We start from the raw sequence: 19,092 nt of genomic DNA, 5'->3' as shown, positions 1-19,092 counted from the left end.
AGACAGTTAACATGATGCTGGGAGGAGTTAAATGTCTACAGTGTTACAGTTACAACCCTTTGAGGACGACCATGATGCTGATGAGGCCCGGGGTGAAAATGAGTTTGACACCCCTGATGTAAACCTTCAGTTTGTTCACATCCCATCAGTAAAGTCTGTTAAATTAGTTTCACCTGAATCTCACTTATGTAAAATAATAGTGAATGACTTCCTTATTGATTATGATCATGATACTTTATTTTATAATACAACAAAGTACATCATTTGTATGTTGATTCAGACAACAACAACATTTAGTCTCACACATATAAAGATAGAATACTTTACAGGAAGTGGTGAGAATAAAATATCTAGGATAAAGAAGCTCTGGTGCTTTCTCTCTTTAAGACCCATGCAGAGGAAGAGACACAACAACAAATACATCAACAACAATATTCATCAAACATTTAGAGATCAGAGAAGTTTACATTTTCCTGCAGAGAAATATGAGTTCAGGTCAACAAAGATGACCATGAGCAGTGAGAGCCTCCACGACTAAACAGACACAGGAAGGAGCTCAAACATCTACACAACAATAATGAGAACACGTCAAAGCACCGCCCACAATGTTTGATTGACAGGTGAAGAGAAATCAGCTCTCGAACAATAACATCAGTTTAAGAATTAAAACACATAATTGAACCTGCTGTCCCTTAAATCACTTCTGTCTGTTTGAGTTGACAGAACTCAGCAGTGGCTCCATCATTATAATAAATCCTAACTCCAGCATAGAGAGGCTGAGTGAATGAGGTCTGGACTCTGTGGAGGAGAGTCATGGTTTCAGAGACGCTGTAGAAGGACAGAACACCTGCTGTGTGATCCAGGTACACTCCTACTCTGGAGGGCGGAGGACCAGAGACGGGAGCTCTGATGTTGTTGTACCGGAATGCAAAACTGTTGTTGTCACAATATAACGCCCAAGATTTGTCATTGAATCCAAACCCACATTCATGACTGCTCCCTGTTCTGCTGATATTCTTGTATGAGACTGATACATCAACTCCTCCTCCTCTCCTCTCCACCTCCCAGTAACAACGTCCAGTCAGACTCTCTCTACTCAGGACCTGACAATAATAAGTGAACCTGTCTGTGTGACTAGAATAAGACTGTTGTTTACTCATTGATGTTGCTTTTCTGTTCCCCTCAGATAATAACAGATATGTGTTTGCTGTGTTTGGATCCAGAGTGATGTCACGTGAATACCTTAAGAATCCAGCTCTGGTCTTGGGCTCTGCTTGTGACAGTAAAACGTCCACTTCAGTCCCTGCCAGTGAGACGTTTGTCCACTCGTCCCTCAGGACGTCCTGTAGTTTATCTCTGACTTCTGACACAGCCGCCGTCACGTCCTCAAAGTATCTCAGAGGACGGATGTCGATGCCGGTGGAGTCTGTAGACTCACTGAGTGGTGCCAGTGAGGGGTAGTTGTGTAGGAACTGGTTGTGATCCTCTGTGTGTGAGAGCAGCTTCAGCTCAGCGTCCTTCCTCTTCAGCTCAGCGATCTCCTGCTCCAGCTTCTCCTGAAGCTCTTTGACTCGACTCACTTCCCTTTTCTGCTGGGATCTGACCTGCTGCTTCACATCGGAGCTTCTGTTCTCCAGGAGACGGATCAGCTGGGTGAAGATCTTCTCGCTGTCCTCCACCGCTTCATCAGCTGAGAGATTGACGGCCTCCACCTCCTGATGGAGCAGCTTCACGTCCTTCTCTCTGTCCTGGATTCTCTGCTGGATGTTTAGTCGACTCCCCTCCAGCTCTCTCTGCCTCTCGGTCCTTTCTGCTGCAGCTGAGACTGTGTCGTGGCCTTTATGGTCATCCATTAAGCAGAGATAACAGATGCACTGCTGATCAGTACGGCAGAAGATCTTCATCACCTCATTGTGACGAGAGCAGATGTTCTCCTGGAGCTTCTTGGACGGCTCCACCAGCTTGTGCTTCTTTAATGGAGCCGCTTCATAATGAGGCTGAAGGTGTTTCTCACAATAAGAGGCCAGACACACCAGACAGGACTTGAAGGCCTTCCGTCTCCTCCCAGTGCAGACATCACAGCCCACATCTTCAGGTCCAGCATAGCAGTGATCAGCAGCAGCAGCTTGGAGTCCAGTCTTCTTCAGCTCCTCCACTACATCTGCCAGCATGGTGTTTTTCAGCAGGACAGGCCTCGGTGTGAAGCTCTGCCTACACTGAGGGCAGCTGTGGAGTTTCTTACCGTCCTCTTCGTCCCAGTGGCTTTTAATACAGTTCATGCAGTAGCTGTGTCCACAGGAAGTAGTCACCGGATCCTTCAGTAGATCCAGACAGATGGAACAAGAGAAGCTTTCCCGATCCAGCTGAACTCCTTGCTGCGCCATTTCAGCTCTCAGTAGCAATGACTGTCTGAGTTTCACTTCCTGAGAAACGACTCTGCTTTGACTTGATCTGAACAACACGTGATGTTCAGTGAACGGGGCGCGTCAGCTCTATTGCTTCACACCATGTTGGTTACACCCATCTGTAAAGCTGTAGATCTGAAGGGGAGGGAAGAGGACAGAGTCCAGCGGCTGTGTTAGAGAGCAGGAGGAAGAGGGAGGGCTTATCAAGCTGTGGTTCATTCCAGGAAGAGGAGCGGCGCTGTGAATGTGAACTTTGTTTTACTCTTTAAAAAAACAGGCAAGCTGACAATAGTCATCCAACTAAACTGTCATTATATAATAAGTTATGTTCTTTCATTATTATCTCACAACTTCTGCGAGTGATAAACCAGTATTTCAAGCTTCAATTTGTATGTGTGCAGTTTTATTCCTATTTGAAGAACCCAGCAGAATTAAAGCTTTCACAGCAGTGTGTGTGTGTGTGTGTGTGTGTGTGCGTGTGTGTGTGTGTGTGTGTGTGTGTGTGTTCTTCCTGCTGAACGAGTTTGCTGCCTGTCATTAAAGCACCAAGCGGCTGAGTGTCTCTGACTCGGCTGTTTTCCGGCTCTCTGCGGCTGAATGTGATCCAGTTTTTTCAATTCATTGTTGCCATATCTGGCCCAGATGCAGCTGTTACGGACATGGGCCGATTCTGGCTGAGACATGGCAGCCGGGTTTATCGGCAACCAGCACTGAAACAGGTTTTTTAAATAATAGTTGTACAGGCAACAGGCAACTATTAAGGCCTCCCTCGTGGGTCCTTCTGCATGAAAAGGACCAGACCTCATGCAGTCGCTCTTTATTTTCTTTCTCCACACCTGGTTTACAAAGGCCAGCAGGGTTGCAGTAGCTTTAACGTTAATGTAATGCACACGTGGAGATTGCAATGTTTTATCTCCTGAAATCAAAATGTATAGCTACGATCTAGCAGACGGGGATGGTGTCAGATATGATTACATTATATACAGACACGATATTCAATACATAAGGAGTGACAACGGTTTGCAATAGTATTGATAGATTTAGATCTCACAACACTTTTTTGTCTCTGTTCCTACCAGGCTGCCAGCTCCGGATTTTTTATTTTTGGACGTGAAGCCATGATGTCGGAGTGACGGTGGTCATTTTGGTCTACGTGTCTTATTTTATCATATTGTTGTATAATAATAATTCATTCAACGGGACCCGACCCGTCAACCGGACCCAAGCAGAGTCGGTAGCTGGACCCGGGCCGACGTGTTTCTTCCGGTGTGCTTCGGGCCGATGCTGGCCGATGCTGGTCGATGCTGTTTCGATTACGACCCAGTGACGGCAGTGTCGGCCGCCGGAATCGAGCCAGTGTATTCGGCCCGATTCTGGGGCGCCATCCATGCCGAGTCGCAGCCGAATCGGCAACCGGACGCGGGCCGACAGTGTTTCTTCCAGCGTGCAGAACATAAGCCGGATCTGGGCCAGGTCGTTTTGGCTACCTGGGAAATAACTGTAGTGGTAGCTCTTCTATTAAAACCAGATAAAAGAAACACACATTACCACACAGTTAACTCTGAAATTAAACACATGAAACAGGTGAGTCCATAAATAGAAAGAAATGATGCAGTACATTACAACATACTCACTACCAATGTTCCCTCTAATTTTTTTCAGCACTGAGCAAATTTTTTTTTTTCTGAGCGCACATTTCAGCACTGTGAGCAATTCTCAACCACGCGACCTGCCGAAAATGACCACAAGCCTGCGTTAGCCAAAGGGGATTCAAAGAGATGACAGCAAATGCATCAATATGTATACATGGTTGATATTTATTCAATATCCTTTATAATGGCTGGACTTAGGGAACATTTTAATGATGGTGTTTTACCAGTCAGTTTAGTTGAACTTAGAGGATCTTTGTTGAACTTCAATAAGGGGAGGTTATGACTGGTTCACTGGTTATGACTGATAATGATATATATATATATATATATATATTTATATAAAAAGTATCAAAGGTGTTTAGTCATTTCTCAGCAGGTACAACATTTAAGTGGAACTTCATTGAAAGAAAAATGCCAATGCAGTGCTTAACAATAATTATAGGCCTATTAAATTGACATGGTGTCATTTTTCCTAAAGGTAGCCTATATAAACAATTTAATAACTTCATATTCTTCATATTTAAATATGTCTGAAAGTTTCATCCTACCTGTGTCAGTTTGGACTATTTCATCTAGCCACTCATGTTTGAACGTTAGACAGACCTTTTTCTGGGGCGCCTGCTCTGCCTGTCTTTTCGCCATGGTAGCCTATAGCTGCTGGAGCAGGGCCCGCCAAGAGGAGCCTAAACAGCGCCGGCCCGAGCTCATGTGGCGCTCTGGGCGAGCTTCACTCCTGGCGCCCGGAGGAGGACAGCGGGGGTGGGGGGTGCTAACGGAGGCAGAGCGCTAGCAGAGGTACAGAGAGCGCATGTCGAGAAACGGGACGCTGATTGGCCAAGAAGACTCGACACATCAAAGATCTTATTATTGTGGAGATGGCTCACTCCTATCTCAGAAACACTGGCGCAAAAAAGATTTTTAACCCCTGAAAAAAAATTGCTTGTGCGGTCTGAAAAATGTGCGCGGTCTGAAAAATCTATTGCGGGCCACTTCGACTGGCCTGCGCGGCCGCGCACAGCTTAGAGGGAACACTGCTCACTACGTTCTCTCTTTGCGTTAGCTCAAATGCACATGTGGCGGCTACGGACACTCATCCCATACAGCACCACATAACGAAAATAAACATTACTTTCAGTAAAATCGACACACATTAACTCTTCTTGAAAATAAATGATAACAGAAGGTGTCCCTGTAGGATGGTCTTTAAAATGCTAAACCTTATTAGCTTTGCAGTCGCTGACCACTCAAGCACATGTAGATTGTCCCATTGGCGCATTTAGCCACATACAATACATTTTCGGACTTCTATACACTCATATTAATGAACATTTAGTATAGAAATAACATTTTTAACATATTTACTGACCCGGAAAACAACGAACGCTCCACCAGTTCGTCCCTTGAAACAAAGGAATCCACTTGCTGTTTTTACGTCTCGCTGGCTTCCCTGAGACACAGTGCCCTCTAGTGGCTTTAGTGGTGACAACACCTTTCACACTGGGTTACATAAGGCGAACTTGTGATTCAATTGAAATGTTCCTCCCATCATTTTTAAAGGCATTCACAGAGATTTAGCTCAGGGATTACCAAAGCGTCCGTGATGGCTGCTGCCCCATCAAAAAGTGCGACCATGTGGATTTTGGGACATATGGCCAATACCCCAATTGAGGGGTTTTGAAATTCTGGCCTCTTTTGGCAGAAACCTACTGGGTACAACGGGGGGTCGAACCTTTTTTAACATTGATTCATTTTTAATTTCTTTTCCTTGGACCTGTTCGGCCTCAGTGTCGGCATTTTGGTCCTCAGTGTTTTTCGCCTTGGACACGTCCGAGACATAGACTCAAGTCTAGAACCAGCTGTTTTCAATCCCGTCTGTTTAATCCTGATCCAGTCCCTATACCCAGGAGTTGACTTTACATGTCTCTGCAAAAACATGAGTTTGAGATGAAATCTGACCCAACCCCAAAAGCAAAATGAAGCAAAGGTGGATCGACTGCTGAAGTCCTTCTTTGCACCGAGTGAGGACTGTAGATGTTGTCCCCCATTTCTTACAGTGCAGTAAGAACTGTAAGAAATGGGGGATCGGCTCAGGGCCAGTATGGAGAGGAGGAAGGATTGGAGGTGCTGCTGATTAGGTTACTTTTGGACAGAGAGAGAAACCTCACAACCCTGACACCTAAGAATGTGCATTTAAAGCCAAAAGCTTTGACCCGCGTAGATCATTTCTTCATGTATGTGCTCAAGTCGGCCCACATGAACCAAAGAAGTATTTATTACAATGTTAATTTAGGGACTTGAGTCCATTGAATAATATTTGCCATCCACGCCCTTCAACTCTAAATATTTAGTGTTGTCAAGGCGAACTGTTGTCAAGGTTCTCATCAACATGAACTGCCTTCTAGCCCTGAATGTCCTAATTTGGTGTGGCCATGCAGCTTTGTGCAGCAAGCACACTGCATGTACTCCTGCGGGCTTAATAATAATACTAATAATCATAGTCCTACAAAACTTTGCCGAGTATCTCCTCTCCAGCACATGCGTCAAAATACATCAAAACGTGCGGCCTGGGAATCGTGTACTATTACTTTTCTAAGAGTTTCGCCCGGCCGTTTCCATGAAAAGTGCAAAAAACATAGAGAAATTGTCCCATTCACTTGAATGGGGTTATGGCGTGAAGAGAGCAAAATATTGACTCACGTAGAGAAATTACTTAAAGTTTAAAACGTTAACAAAAGTCTGGAGTTTATTTGCCCAATTGGACATTTTTTGATAGCTAGCACAGTTTTCATGTAATCCTTATTCAAGTTTAGGACAATGTTGGGACCGTTTCAGTTTATAATGGGTGTGTATGGTACAGAATTTTTGTGGAGAGCCTTCTTCATACACCAAAACGTAGGAAATCGTGTGCTCGTCGTACACATATGTCGATGGAATCCAACAGACTTACACTTTTACTTCTCTGGGCATAAAAGCGACATGACATCCAACCAACTGCTCCATTGAACTCCATTGAACTGCAATGAAGCAAAGATAAATATACAGCGGTGTGTCGTCAACACGTTGACGGTAACATGCATCGACAGTAACATTCATCTGAATAATATTTCCTAGTGCAACGAATCCTTATCTTTAGCCTCTTTAGCACGGCAAGGCAAAGCAGCACCGCTGTGCCTATTTTCGGACAAAAATGTTTTTATTTTGTTTGAACGTTTCCTTAATTATCTCCGGAACCACATCGTTGTTTAACCTCATTTAAAGTTCTACAGTTCCGCAACTCTTGTGAGAAGATACATATGGTGTAAAACATAATTAAAGTAACTGTTAAGTTTAAGTATTTACGTAAACTCCGCCGACTATACTGCTGCTCCGTCAGCTTGCCGCGGCGGCCGTAAGGTTTCACCAAATCCATGATAAATACCCTTTACAAATTCGGATTTCCCTAACAAACACATCTCAGTAATCGTACGGGCTTGTGGGAGTCTAACAAAGCAATCAAAATCCTTACAAACTCCATATTAGTACCTGTAAAATCACAAATCGGCCAGAGGTGTCTTTTTTTTCTTCTCTGTCTCACAAATCCGCTTCCTGTGACTTACGTGTACCCCCCACATTTCTAGAAACACCTCACACAGCAAGGGGGAATGCTTATGCAAATATTAATACCCAGCAGCCTCTGGTGAGACAATGTATTGTCATAAAACAAGTAACCTTTCTATTTTTGAACCGAACGACATGTTTTTTTTGACTAAAACACCTTCCCAATATGTCAAAGCTTGGTTTTGCAGTGATTTTTGTTGCATTGATTATTTAGGTCCTAACCTTTCCAAAAAGGTGTCCTATTAGTATGTGGGATGTTGGTATGGGCCTGAACCATGGAGTTTGTAAAAGTCTGCGACTTTTTTGGGGGGAAATCTAGCTTAGGTCATGCTGGACATTAATAGTTATGATCAAAATGTTAAAAAAGTGTTTTTTTTTGAAAATATACATTTTATTCACAAATAAATTCTGAAAAAAATGTATGTGATATAAAATAATACAAGTAATATAACTCATTTGGGGTTCATACGACTACTTGAACAAAGTAAAAAAAGAACCATATATGAGCCTCAGGTTTCAAAAGGTTAGTTACTTCACATTTTCCGTGCATCTTCCTGCAAAGTCCAGCAACTCGTGTCAATTTGCGCTCGTTGGTGTTTACCTAACTACTTCAATCACGTGAAATAAATCAACGTTGACTTCTCGTCTCACACGGGGCTCAAACAACCGCCTCCTGGATGAAATAAGGTTTTTAGTTTGGCCCATCCATGTGTGGGTTACTGTGATTGACAGGTTGCCGCCTGGTTTCAACAGATTCAGAGCAGATTCCTTAGAGGCAGTTCTAAACTTTCTTTTGTGAAGGAAATATGTTGATCTCATTCAATCTCGTGAACAAAGCCATAAATAATGCCGCTCCTCTTCCCCTGGAAAGAAGCCAAACAGCTCCTCCCTCGTCTCCCTGCTCTGAAACAAGGCCGGACCCGTTGAGTCACATAGGCCGGCCTCCTGCACAGATCTGCCAGCGCACAGATGGGCATCGGCAACGAGAGCTGACGATCCACATGTGGTGCAGAGCAGAGGACGTTAAACCCTGTGATCACAGGGCAGCTTCTTTTTTTTAAATCAGGAAGTGAAACTGAGAGGAGTCAACAGCACAAGCGAGGACTTCACCCTGACCGGGAAAAACTCTGCTCGGCTTTTCCCTGTGGGGGAAGAGAATCTGGGAGGAGACGCACATTTTAATGCCCGAGGGCCGTCCCGGAGGAAGACAACATGCAGGCGGAGAAGACGGGACGCCCGGCTGCTCCGGCACCTGCAGGTGAGACAGCGACGGTCCCAACGGACGCTGTGGAAGAGCCCAAAGTCAGGGCGGAATTCCTCAAATACCGGTGTGACATAACGCTGGACCCGAACACGGCCAACGCACGCCTGCTGCTGTCGGATGGGAACCGGAAAGCCACAAACATGGAGGACGACCAGCCGTATCCCGGCCACCCGGACCGGTTCGTGGACGGGCGTCTGGTAATGGGCAAAGAGAGTCTCACCGGACGCCATTACTGGGAGGTGGAGAGGAGCGGGGGAGCGGTGTCCGTCGCCGTGGCCTACAAGGACGTCAGCAGGACGGGAACGGAGAGCAACTTCGGCTGCAACGACAAGTCCTGGGCTTTGGATTGTTTCGACGGCCGCTTCGTGGTCAGACATGTTTACATCCAGGCGGCCAGGCCCTTCCCCGTGTCCTGCAGGGTGGGGGTGTACCTGGACCACGGGGCGGGGGTCCTGTCCTTCTACAGCGTCTCCGACACCATGACGCTCCTCCACAGGGTCCAGACCACGTTCACTCGGCCGCTCCACGCCGGACTCTGGGTCCACGGTTACGGGTCCGCTGCTGTTTTGTGCCACGAGGCCTCAAGTTGACCGGTTTGGGGGTTTTGCCGTGACCCGCCCACCCTGCCTCTGATTGGTTGGATTGGTTTTCATGCTTTTTTCACGTGCTTGTGTCCTTTGTTTTTGTATTTTTGGATTCATGTTACGGGCAGCTTGTAATTTTCAGTCGACGTCTAATGTTGGAACTAGTTTGCCTTAATTAAACCGCCATGAAAGTTCAATTCATGTCGGGGAGGTTTTGGTGATTTAATGCACATTTAATGCACATTTTTCAGGGAAAAGAGGTGGAGTTATGGGTGGAAATGCTCAGGGTGTCTTCTATAGAATACTGGTTTCTTTTTAAGTGGATTGATGTCCCAAATTATTTTGAAGGGGTCTCGCAATACAGTCAGTAACCAGCAGGTGGCAGCATGACATCACAGGTCGGTCACAGAAAAGTTTAACTCATCTGTTTCATAATGTTATGGATGTAATAGAACAAAAACATTCTGATGATTAATGATAATAATACAAATGCATTAATATATACTGCAGCCTGTATGTGCTTTGAAAGAGCAGCAAGAGTAAGACAACATGAAAATGGCAAAATTATTCAAAAACAATTAACAGAGTTAACATACAAACCTTTAACGGGTTAACCCTTCAGATGGTTCAATGCATTTTTTATTTGTATTCTGTATGCACTTTTTTTCTTGATATTTTTGGCTTTTTGCATATAATAAACATTGGGATAAAAACACAACTTTGTGGCCTTGATTTCAATTTTGATACACACACACATATTTATATTAAAGTCACAAACAAATGGAATGAAAGGGAAGTCAAAACGTCTTTTAAACGAGCCCATGTCTTCAGCAGGAAAACAAAGTAAACGGTCTAAAATTACACCAAAAAAAATCCAGTCAATATTTGAGTTATCAGGGAAATTGTATGACGTTGAACGACATAGAGTCAAACGTTCATGAATATAAAAGATGAATATAAAAGTCATTAGTTGGTTGAGGAAATATTGAATTAATGTTAACTAAACAATATATGATGCGAGGAAATCATCCATGCAAGATCAGTATTGTTCTTAAAATATCAAAGAATTCGAAAATCAAACAAGTATAGATTAAAAAAATATCAAACAAGCGAAAAAAAACAAAAAAAAATGTTATCAAGAATATTAATCAAACTCTTATCATTGCGTTTTCATTTTAAAATACATTTTTAAATGTTTGCATCTTAATCTTTTGTCACGACCCATGAACAGAAACCAATTTGGGTATTTGGCCATTTTTACCTGATTACACATATCACAATATTTTTGGCCTGTCACTGTGAAATTAAATTAATTAAATGAATTGCTGTATCATTATTCGTAATATTATATATTATAAAAATATATATTATTTTGATTTATTATTATAAAAATATTCATGATTTACTATTGTAATACAAATATGTATGTATTATTTATTATTGTTGATAGAAAGTACATGTTCCATGGATCATGGAGTTTGCTGTTTTGAATGCATGTTGAAAACTTTGCTTTCTTTCACTATTGTTCCTGACTCTTTTGAAAAGATGTTCCTCTAGGATAGGAAATGTTTTTCATGGTATCTAATGAACAAAAATGAGGTTTTGACGTCATATAGGTTTAGTTTGCTGCATTTGATTTCGAACATAATTACATTTCCTCACTGTTTTCTCAAACATGAAATCACTCCAGAAAATAAAAGTTTCTTCCTTTCCCTTCTCTGTTGCCGGGCGGTCGCTGCAGCCATTGTTTCCGTCTCCCGGGCCGTTCGTTGGAAGCTGCAGGCTTTCTTGACTAATCTACTTGCTGACAGCTCATTGGCTGAGCTGCAGACACAACAGAGCATTAAAGGTGAGGTGGTCTCTCTCTCTCTCTCTCTCTCTCTCTCTCTCTCTCTCTCTCTAAGCTATTTACAGCTAAGTGGCTGCTGGTTCCTGGAAAGACATGCTGATCTTTTGTCACCCGGCTTCCGATCGCTGCACAAAGGGACGCGCGACAACACACAAAGCGCTGCATCACAATGCCGGTGGCGGCCGGCGGGTTCCCCGGTGTTGTGAGCGCCCATCCCATCGCCCGTTCCCACCCCTCCCCAAAAAAGCACCACAAGAAAACGGATAGCATGTTCCCAAAAGCCAGAAGACATCTCTCGGGAATTGAGTGTATTTTGAATCCACAACTTAACGATTAAAATGTTGTATCACAGAAGTTTAATGTACCGATTAGCCCATTTTCCGACCCACCATTGCTTTTGGGACGATTGTTGGAAAGCTCCAAAAACGTTCAGACTGTAGTATGTACCGTAAAAGTCGGGTTATACGCCGCTACTACCTTCGGTGGTTGTCCCTGCTAGCTAACCGCTGTAGCCAGCTAGCGCTGCTGCTATCTCCCCGCTGCTGCTGCTACTGCCCGTGTCCCGCTAATGGGGAGCTAGCAGCAGCGCTAGCTGGCTACAGCGGGGAGGTAGCAGGGACAACCACCCCGAAGGTAGTAGCGGCTTATAACCCAACTTTTACTGTAGCTAGCGCTGCTGCTATCTCCCCACTGCTGCTGCTACTGTCCACGTCCCGCTAGCGGGGAGCTAGCAGCAGCGCTAGCTGGCTACAGCGGGGAGCTAGCACGGACAACCACTGAAGGTAGTAGCGGCTTATAACCCAACCTTTTTATGGTAGCTAGCGCTGCTGCTATCTCCCCGTTGCTAATGCTACTGCCCGCGTCCCGCTAGCAGCATCGCTAGCTGGCTACAGCAGGGACAACCACCGAAGGTAGTAGCGGCTTATAACCCAACTTTTTTATGATAGCTAGCGCTGCTGCTATCTCCCCTCTGCTAATGCTACTGTCCGCGTCCCGCTAGCAGCAGCGCTAGCTGGCTACAGCAGGGAGCTAGCAGGGACAACCACCGAGGGTAGTAGTGGCTTATAGCCCGACTTTTACGGTATTGTCTTTTTAATATTACATTACATTTCATGTAGCTGACGCTTTTATCCAAAGCAGCTATACACCAAACCTCAAACCACCGATCCTCGGATTGAAAGACAGGCAACTGGGAAGCCCTCTCGCTCCTCGCTACCTAAATAGGAAACTTTCTAGAATGAGAAGGAGGCGTCAAGCCTCGTGGAAAAAAACAGGAGATGCGTGTACGCTCGCTGACGGAGATGCTAATACAGCAGATGGCATTCGGACCGCCGGCACGTAAACCCGTACCGAGTGTTGTTTTGAAACTCTAGCTACCGGCCCACGTCCCCACTGGGCCGGTAGCTAGAGTTGCACTCTAGCGGTGTCACATGCTGGTGTTTTGAAATGCCCAAACACTTCATCATCATATCCCTCCGAGGCCTCCGCGTGGAGGCCGGGTCAGTCAGCAGGTATTTATTAATGAACGGTGTAACTGAGTCCTGTGGCGGCCATGTTGGATTTTGGCCGAAGCCGTAAGCTGCCAGCGAAGATGCCGTGGTCGTGACTTCAAAGAGAATTCTGAGAGTTTTTAAAGGGTTTTAGCAGCCGTGTGTGATATGTAAAAGACACACACACACACACACACACACACACACACACACACACACACACACACACACACACACACACACACACACACACACACACACACACACACACCAGTTAGAGAGGTCAACCGGGACTTACGGGACACGACAAGTTTCCCACAAAGATAAAGTTTTTCAGCATTCGGACAATAAAACTCAACGTACGGCACGAATAAAAATAAATAAATAATAAAATACATATTTCACTTTTTCCTGTACCATATCTCAGGGGTACACATTGTACTTTTTTGTACTTCTTTAGCCAAGTAAACTTTTTTTAAAGCCTCATGGATCCACTGGAAAATGCATCGTCATAAATCCTCATAAAAACAAACAAAAGTACAAAGTACAGTTTCTGTTAATACACTGAGGCTTTGAATGCAGAACTTTCCCTTTTCCGTGTGGTTTTAGTACTTTTCCTAAAGTTTTTTTTATTTTATTTTTTTAACATGCAATCAAGAGATTTGATGTCATATAATCTGATATCAAATACATTTCAAAAATAATTTGAAGTGATTTTGAAATGTGTAAAAATGGGAGAAAGTAGTGTAAAACATTTTTTATCTGCAAACTAAAACAAATGAAGTGAAGGAATATCTCGACTACAGAGGGTTTATGTTCTTGTTGTTCTACGGGCAGAACCAGAACAACAGAGTGGAGAACCCAAAGGTTCCTCTCCGCTGACCCTCCCTGAACTTTGCCGTTGTTTTGACAGTTGGACTTTGAGACGCCGGTCACGTGATCGTTCGGTGAGCCGGACGAACCCGGGGAACCTCAGGAAGGAGGGAGCGCTCGTTTCGCTGTCGGGTCACAAAACCCCGTAAGACACATGAATGAATGAACTCATTCATTCAGGTTCATGTGATTCTATACCTGGTTTAATCAATAAGAGATCAGAGTTCAACAGGGAACCATATAAATACATATCAATATATATATTTATATATATATATATATACATATACACATATATATATACATATCAATATATATACATATACACATATATATATACATATACACATATATATATATATATATATATATATATATATATATATATATATATATATATATACACATTTAAATATATATATATATATACACATTTAAATATATATATATATATATACACATTTAAATATATATATATATATATATATATATATATATATACACATTTAAATACACATTTAAATATATATATATATATATATACACATTTAAATATATTTATAAATATTCAAGATCACATTGAGTCAGTGAATTAAATTGAAACAAAGTAAAAAGTACAATATTTACCTCAGAGTAGTACAGTAAAAAGTACAATATGTACTTCTGAGATGTAGTACAGTAAAAAGTACATGTACCTGAGTTGTAGTACAGTAAAAAGTACAATATGTACCTTTGAGATGTAGTACAGTAAAAAGTACAATGTACCTCTGAGATGTAGTACAGTAAAAAGTACAATTACCTGAGATGTAGAACTGTAAAAAGTACATTTACCTGAGGTGAAGTACAGTAAAAAGTACAAAATGTACCTCTGAGATGTAGGACAGTAAAAAGTACAAAATGTACCTCTGAGATGTAGTACAGTAAAAAGTACAATTATCTGAGATGTAGAACTGTAAAAAGTACATTTACCTGAGGTGTAGACTGTAAAAAGTACAATATGTACCTTTGAGATGTAGTAAAGTAAAAAGTACATTTACTTGAGATGTAGTATTGTAAAAAGTACATTTACCTTAGGTGTAGCACAGTAAAAAGTACATTTACCTGAGATGTAGTACTGTAAAAAGTACATTTACCTGAGGTGTAGCACAGTAAAAAGTACATTTACCTGAGATGTAGTACTGTAAAAAGTACATTTACCTGAGGTGTAGCACAGTAAAAAGTACATTTACCTGAGATGTAGTACAGTAAAAAGTACATTTACCTGAGATTTAGTACAGTAAAAAGTACAATATGTACCTTTGAGATGTAGTAAAGTAAAATGTACATTTACTTGAGATGTAGTACTGTAAAAAGTACATTTACCTGAGGTGTAGCACAGTAAAAAGTACATTTACCTGAGATGTAGTACTGTAAAAAGTACATTTACCTGAGGTGTAGCACAGTAAAAAGTACATTTACCTGAGATGTAGTACTGTAAAAAGTACATTTACCTGAGGTGTAGCACAGTAAAAAAGTACATTTACCTGAGATGTAGTACTGTAAAAAGTACATTTACCTGAGGTGTAGCACAGTAAAAAGTACATTTACCTGAGATGTAGTACAGTAAAAAGTACATTTACCTGAGATTTAGTACAGTAAAAAGAACAATATGTACCTTTGAGATGTAGTACAGTAAAAAGTACATTTACCTGAGATTTAGTACAGTAAAAAGTACAATATGTACCTTTGAGATGTAGTAAAGTAAAAAGTACATTTACTTGAGATGTAGTATTGTAAAAAGTACATTTACCTGAGATATAGTACTGTAAAAAGTACATTTACCTGAGATGTAGTACTGTAAAAAGTACATTTACCTGAGGTGTAGTACTGTAAAAAGTACATTTACCTGAGGTGTAGCACAGTAAAAAGTACAATATGTACCTCTGAGATGTAGTACAGTAAAAGTACATTATTCAATGTTTATTTCCAATATTTGATGTCGGAGTATAAAGCTGCGAGTAAAGTACAAGTACCTCGAATGTGTACTTTGTGTACTTCACCGCTGAATGACGACAGAGACCAACCGGTTACATGAACACATTTTATTGCAATAGCTCTATCGAAAGCAAAAGGTTTTGATAAATATAAACACTATGCCGACACTCGGTACCTTCATCCTCTTTCCCTCGTAGAAACCAGAAGAAAGGAAGTAAACTAAATAGAGTGTGTGTGTGTGTTTCATCATAACATGGGGGGAAAAAAAAGCGGCAACTTGAGTTTTCCTTATTTACAGAAGAGGATTTCCACCAGTTTACTCTTCTTCTTCTTGTATATCGGACTGAAAAATAAAGCACATACGAAGGATACAGACCTCCAGTCTCTTCTTCTTTTATTTTAACTCTTTCCTGTAAAGCTAATAAACAACAGCATCAAACTCGGAAACAAAAAAAAACACAGGTATGCGTTTTTAAACCCTCCAATGGGACGGGGTGGGCGGGGCTTCATCGTCTTCATCGTCCAATCGTTAACTGTTACTACACAGCAGCAAATAAATGTAATATAGTTACAAAAAAATAAACATCAGGCCAAGGTCGTCGCCCATTTCTTTATACAAATAACTGCAAAATGCCTATGTACTCTTAAAAAAAAATACTAGCCGTGTAATCGCTTTGTTTTGCAGTAAAAACAAGATTTTACATCAAAAACAACCCAAAAAATATGATTCAGTAAACTAGAATACAAGATGAACCAAAATGAGAGGAGGAAGGAAATGAAAGTTTGCATAAGGATGCAGTACCCTAAGTCGCCTCTGAGGATTATATATATTTATTTATATATTACGTAGGTTATTCCTCATTTCTCCGACCCAAACCAGAAAAAATTAAAATGAAAAACAAACAAAAAAAAAAAAAAATCATAAAAAGCCGATTTATTTTCCTCGAATATCTGAATTTGTAACATTGGAGGACAGTTTTTAGTTTGAGGTTGAATTGTTGCCAAAAAATGAAACAGGTGTAAATGAATTCAGTCACGACACAAAGGATCAAACACGAGGGGGAGGAGTCAACGTGAAGGAAATCAGAGATTACGCAACATTCCAAACAATTCAAGGAGGATTCTTCCCAAAATCGGCACGAAAATTTCGCTCCCATTTATTTTTTCCGTAGCGTTTAAAAAATAAAATAAAAAATCTGGGGCCTCCGCATAAATATACTTTTTGTTCGATTGCAGGGGGAAAAAAATATTTTAAAAAATTCCCATAATGTAGAAATGAGACTGGTCTGAAACTCTTTTAAACTGTATTATTTAAATCAGACGGTTAAAACCTGACAGCATCCAGAAGGTTCTCACCGTTTTTATATAACTAGAACATGTCATATCTTTAGTTCGGAGCTCTTTAGGATTCAACGTTTTCAGGTTCCTTTTTTTTTTTTTGACGAAGCGATTAATCTGAATTATTACTGAATAACGCCAATAATCAGAAGATGTAGAAGCTCCGTCTGTAGACCACGAACTAAATTAAATTAAAAAAAAGACGTGGCACAAAATTAAAATTGAGCCCCGAAAGGTTTTAATTTATTTAAAATAAAATTGAGCACAAGATACATGTTTTATTTTTTATCTTGGGTCGTACAAAATCAGAAAAAATATCAACTTTCAGAGCTTCAGGACGTCGTTGAATCGAGCAAAAACAACGTAAAAAGAATCATTAAACCTATACGAATATTTAGGTGATTTAATAATAAAAATATATACTGCAGCTTCAGAGTCTGGAAAATAATTCACAACGAAAACCTTGAGGAATCATCTAAAGATGACGCTCAGCGGGGCCCTTTGAAGAAATACAAATGAAATAAGGACAGGCCTTCATCCGTCCAAACAATTACAAATAATAAGGGAAGTTAAAAAATAAATAAACGTGGGACGCAGATGAGATAATAATGAAAACATAATAATATGTAAATGCATTTAGCTGTCAGTCTTTTTGTTTCTTTAAACTCGTGTTGAGGAGAAATGTTAAATGTGTCAGTGTTGTAGAGTGTGAGTGTGTGTGTGTGTGTGTGTGTGTGTGTGTGTGTGTGTGTGTGTGTGTGTCATCAAGAGCCGCTGACAAATGGGCCCACTGGAGTTACCATCGCCTAAATAGGGCTGCGTGACCGACTGTGTGCGTTATGAGACCGGACCGCATCGTGCGTCTCTTCTTGACGTGTGTGTGTGTTTTTGGAATGTGTGTATGTGTACGTGTGTACGTGTGTGTGTGTGTGTGTGTGCGCGCGCGCGCTTCACTTGCAGAGACCTCATGTGTGCGTCTGCGTTAGTCTTAGCATTTACATCCCAGTCGATGTTCGTACTTTGTGCTTTTTTTTAAAACTTTTCACAGCATTGTGTGTGTGTGTGTGTGTGTGTGTGTGTGTGTGTGTGCGCCTCCCTCGCTAACCTGAACCGTGCAACGGACCTTGTGAGGTAAAAACTGAAAAGAGAACCGAACTCCCGAAACCTCTGGAGGAGACTTTAAATGGTGTGTTTTGTATTATTATTATTTAAAGGGACAGTACGCTGTTGACCGCTCGTAGCTCGAGCCATCCCATAATTTAGAAACAGAGCGTCTTTCAGAGTAAAGCGAACGACAGAAATGTATTTTGTACCTATTGCAACGAATAAATAACAACAAGTTGCTACAGAATGCGCTTTGATGAAGCGGCAAAACAAAAACAAAAAAAAATACATTCTCTAGCGACTTTGTATGTATAAACGTACCGCGAAGAGGAAGGATTACGCAAGAGGGGAGGGTAAAATAATAATAATAATAAAAAGATACAAATTAACATTTTAAATTCAACGCAACACAACATAGTTTTCCAAGTTCGTACCATAATGCCGTTGCTTAATATCCAGCCTCCCTTTTTAATACCGTACGGAGAACCACCGGATGAAGATGAGGATGATGAAGATGACCCCCCCCAACCAGAGTCCCCTGGTCGATGTCTGTTGGAAAGAGCAGCGCACACTGGCAGCATCCATTGTGATTTAAAAAACAAACAGACACAAGTATATGCATATAAAAAGACCCCCAAAAAATTAACAAAAAATTAAAAGATGAGACACACTTGTAAAAATCTGCAAGCGTCCGTTTGTCGTCTCGTTGTTGTTTTCTGTGTCCAGAGTCTGAAGAGGTCAGAGGTCACCGGCGGGGCGGAGCAGAGATGAAGAGGAGGAGGAGCCTCTAACGTCCCGTCGTTCAGTCTGAGAGGAAGCAGAAAGAAGAGGAACCTTAAACTTTAAACGCACAAATATCAAATCTGATGTTTTTGATGCACAAAACCGACATTAAGATGAGATTAAATATCTGTTGTTAGTCGCACAGAGAGGACATTAGCAACTAGAGGAAGAATCAAATG

General features: G+C 41.6%; 1 protein-coding gene across 1 annotated transcript; it reads right to left on the bottom strand.

The window, feature by feature from the left end:
- Positions 1–239: 239 nt before the first annotated feature.
- On the bottom strand, positions 240–2,417 carry LOC306733991 (tripartite motif-containing protein 16-like). Its single transcript, XM_079215308.1, has one exon. The coding sequence runs from the start codon at positions 2,382–2,384 to the stop codon at positions 693–695; it is 1,692 nt and encodes a 563-aa protein (XP_079071434.1). The 5' UTR covers positions 2,385–2,417; the 3' UTR covers positions 240–692.
- Between the last annotated feature and the right edge of the window lie 16,675 nt (positions 2,418–19,092).

The sequence above is a fragment of the Taurulus bubalis genome (assembly GCF_910589615.1).
Source record: "Taurulus bubalis genome assembly, chromosome: 3".
Lineage (NCBI taxonomy): Eukaryota > Metazoa > Chordata > Actinopteri > Perciformes > Cottidae > Taurulus > Taurulus bubalis.
The sequence above is the reverse complement of the archived record's forward strand: the minus strand, read 5'-3'. Positions and strand labels throughout refer to the sequence as shown.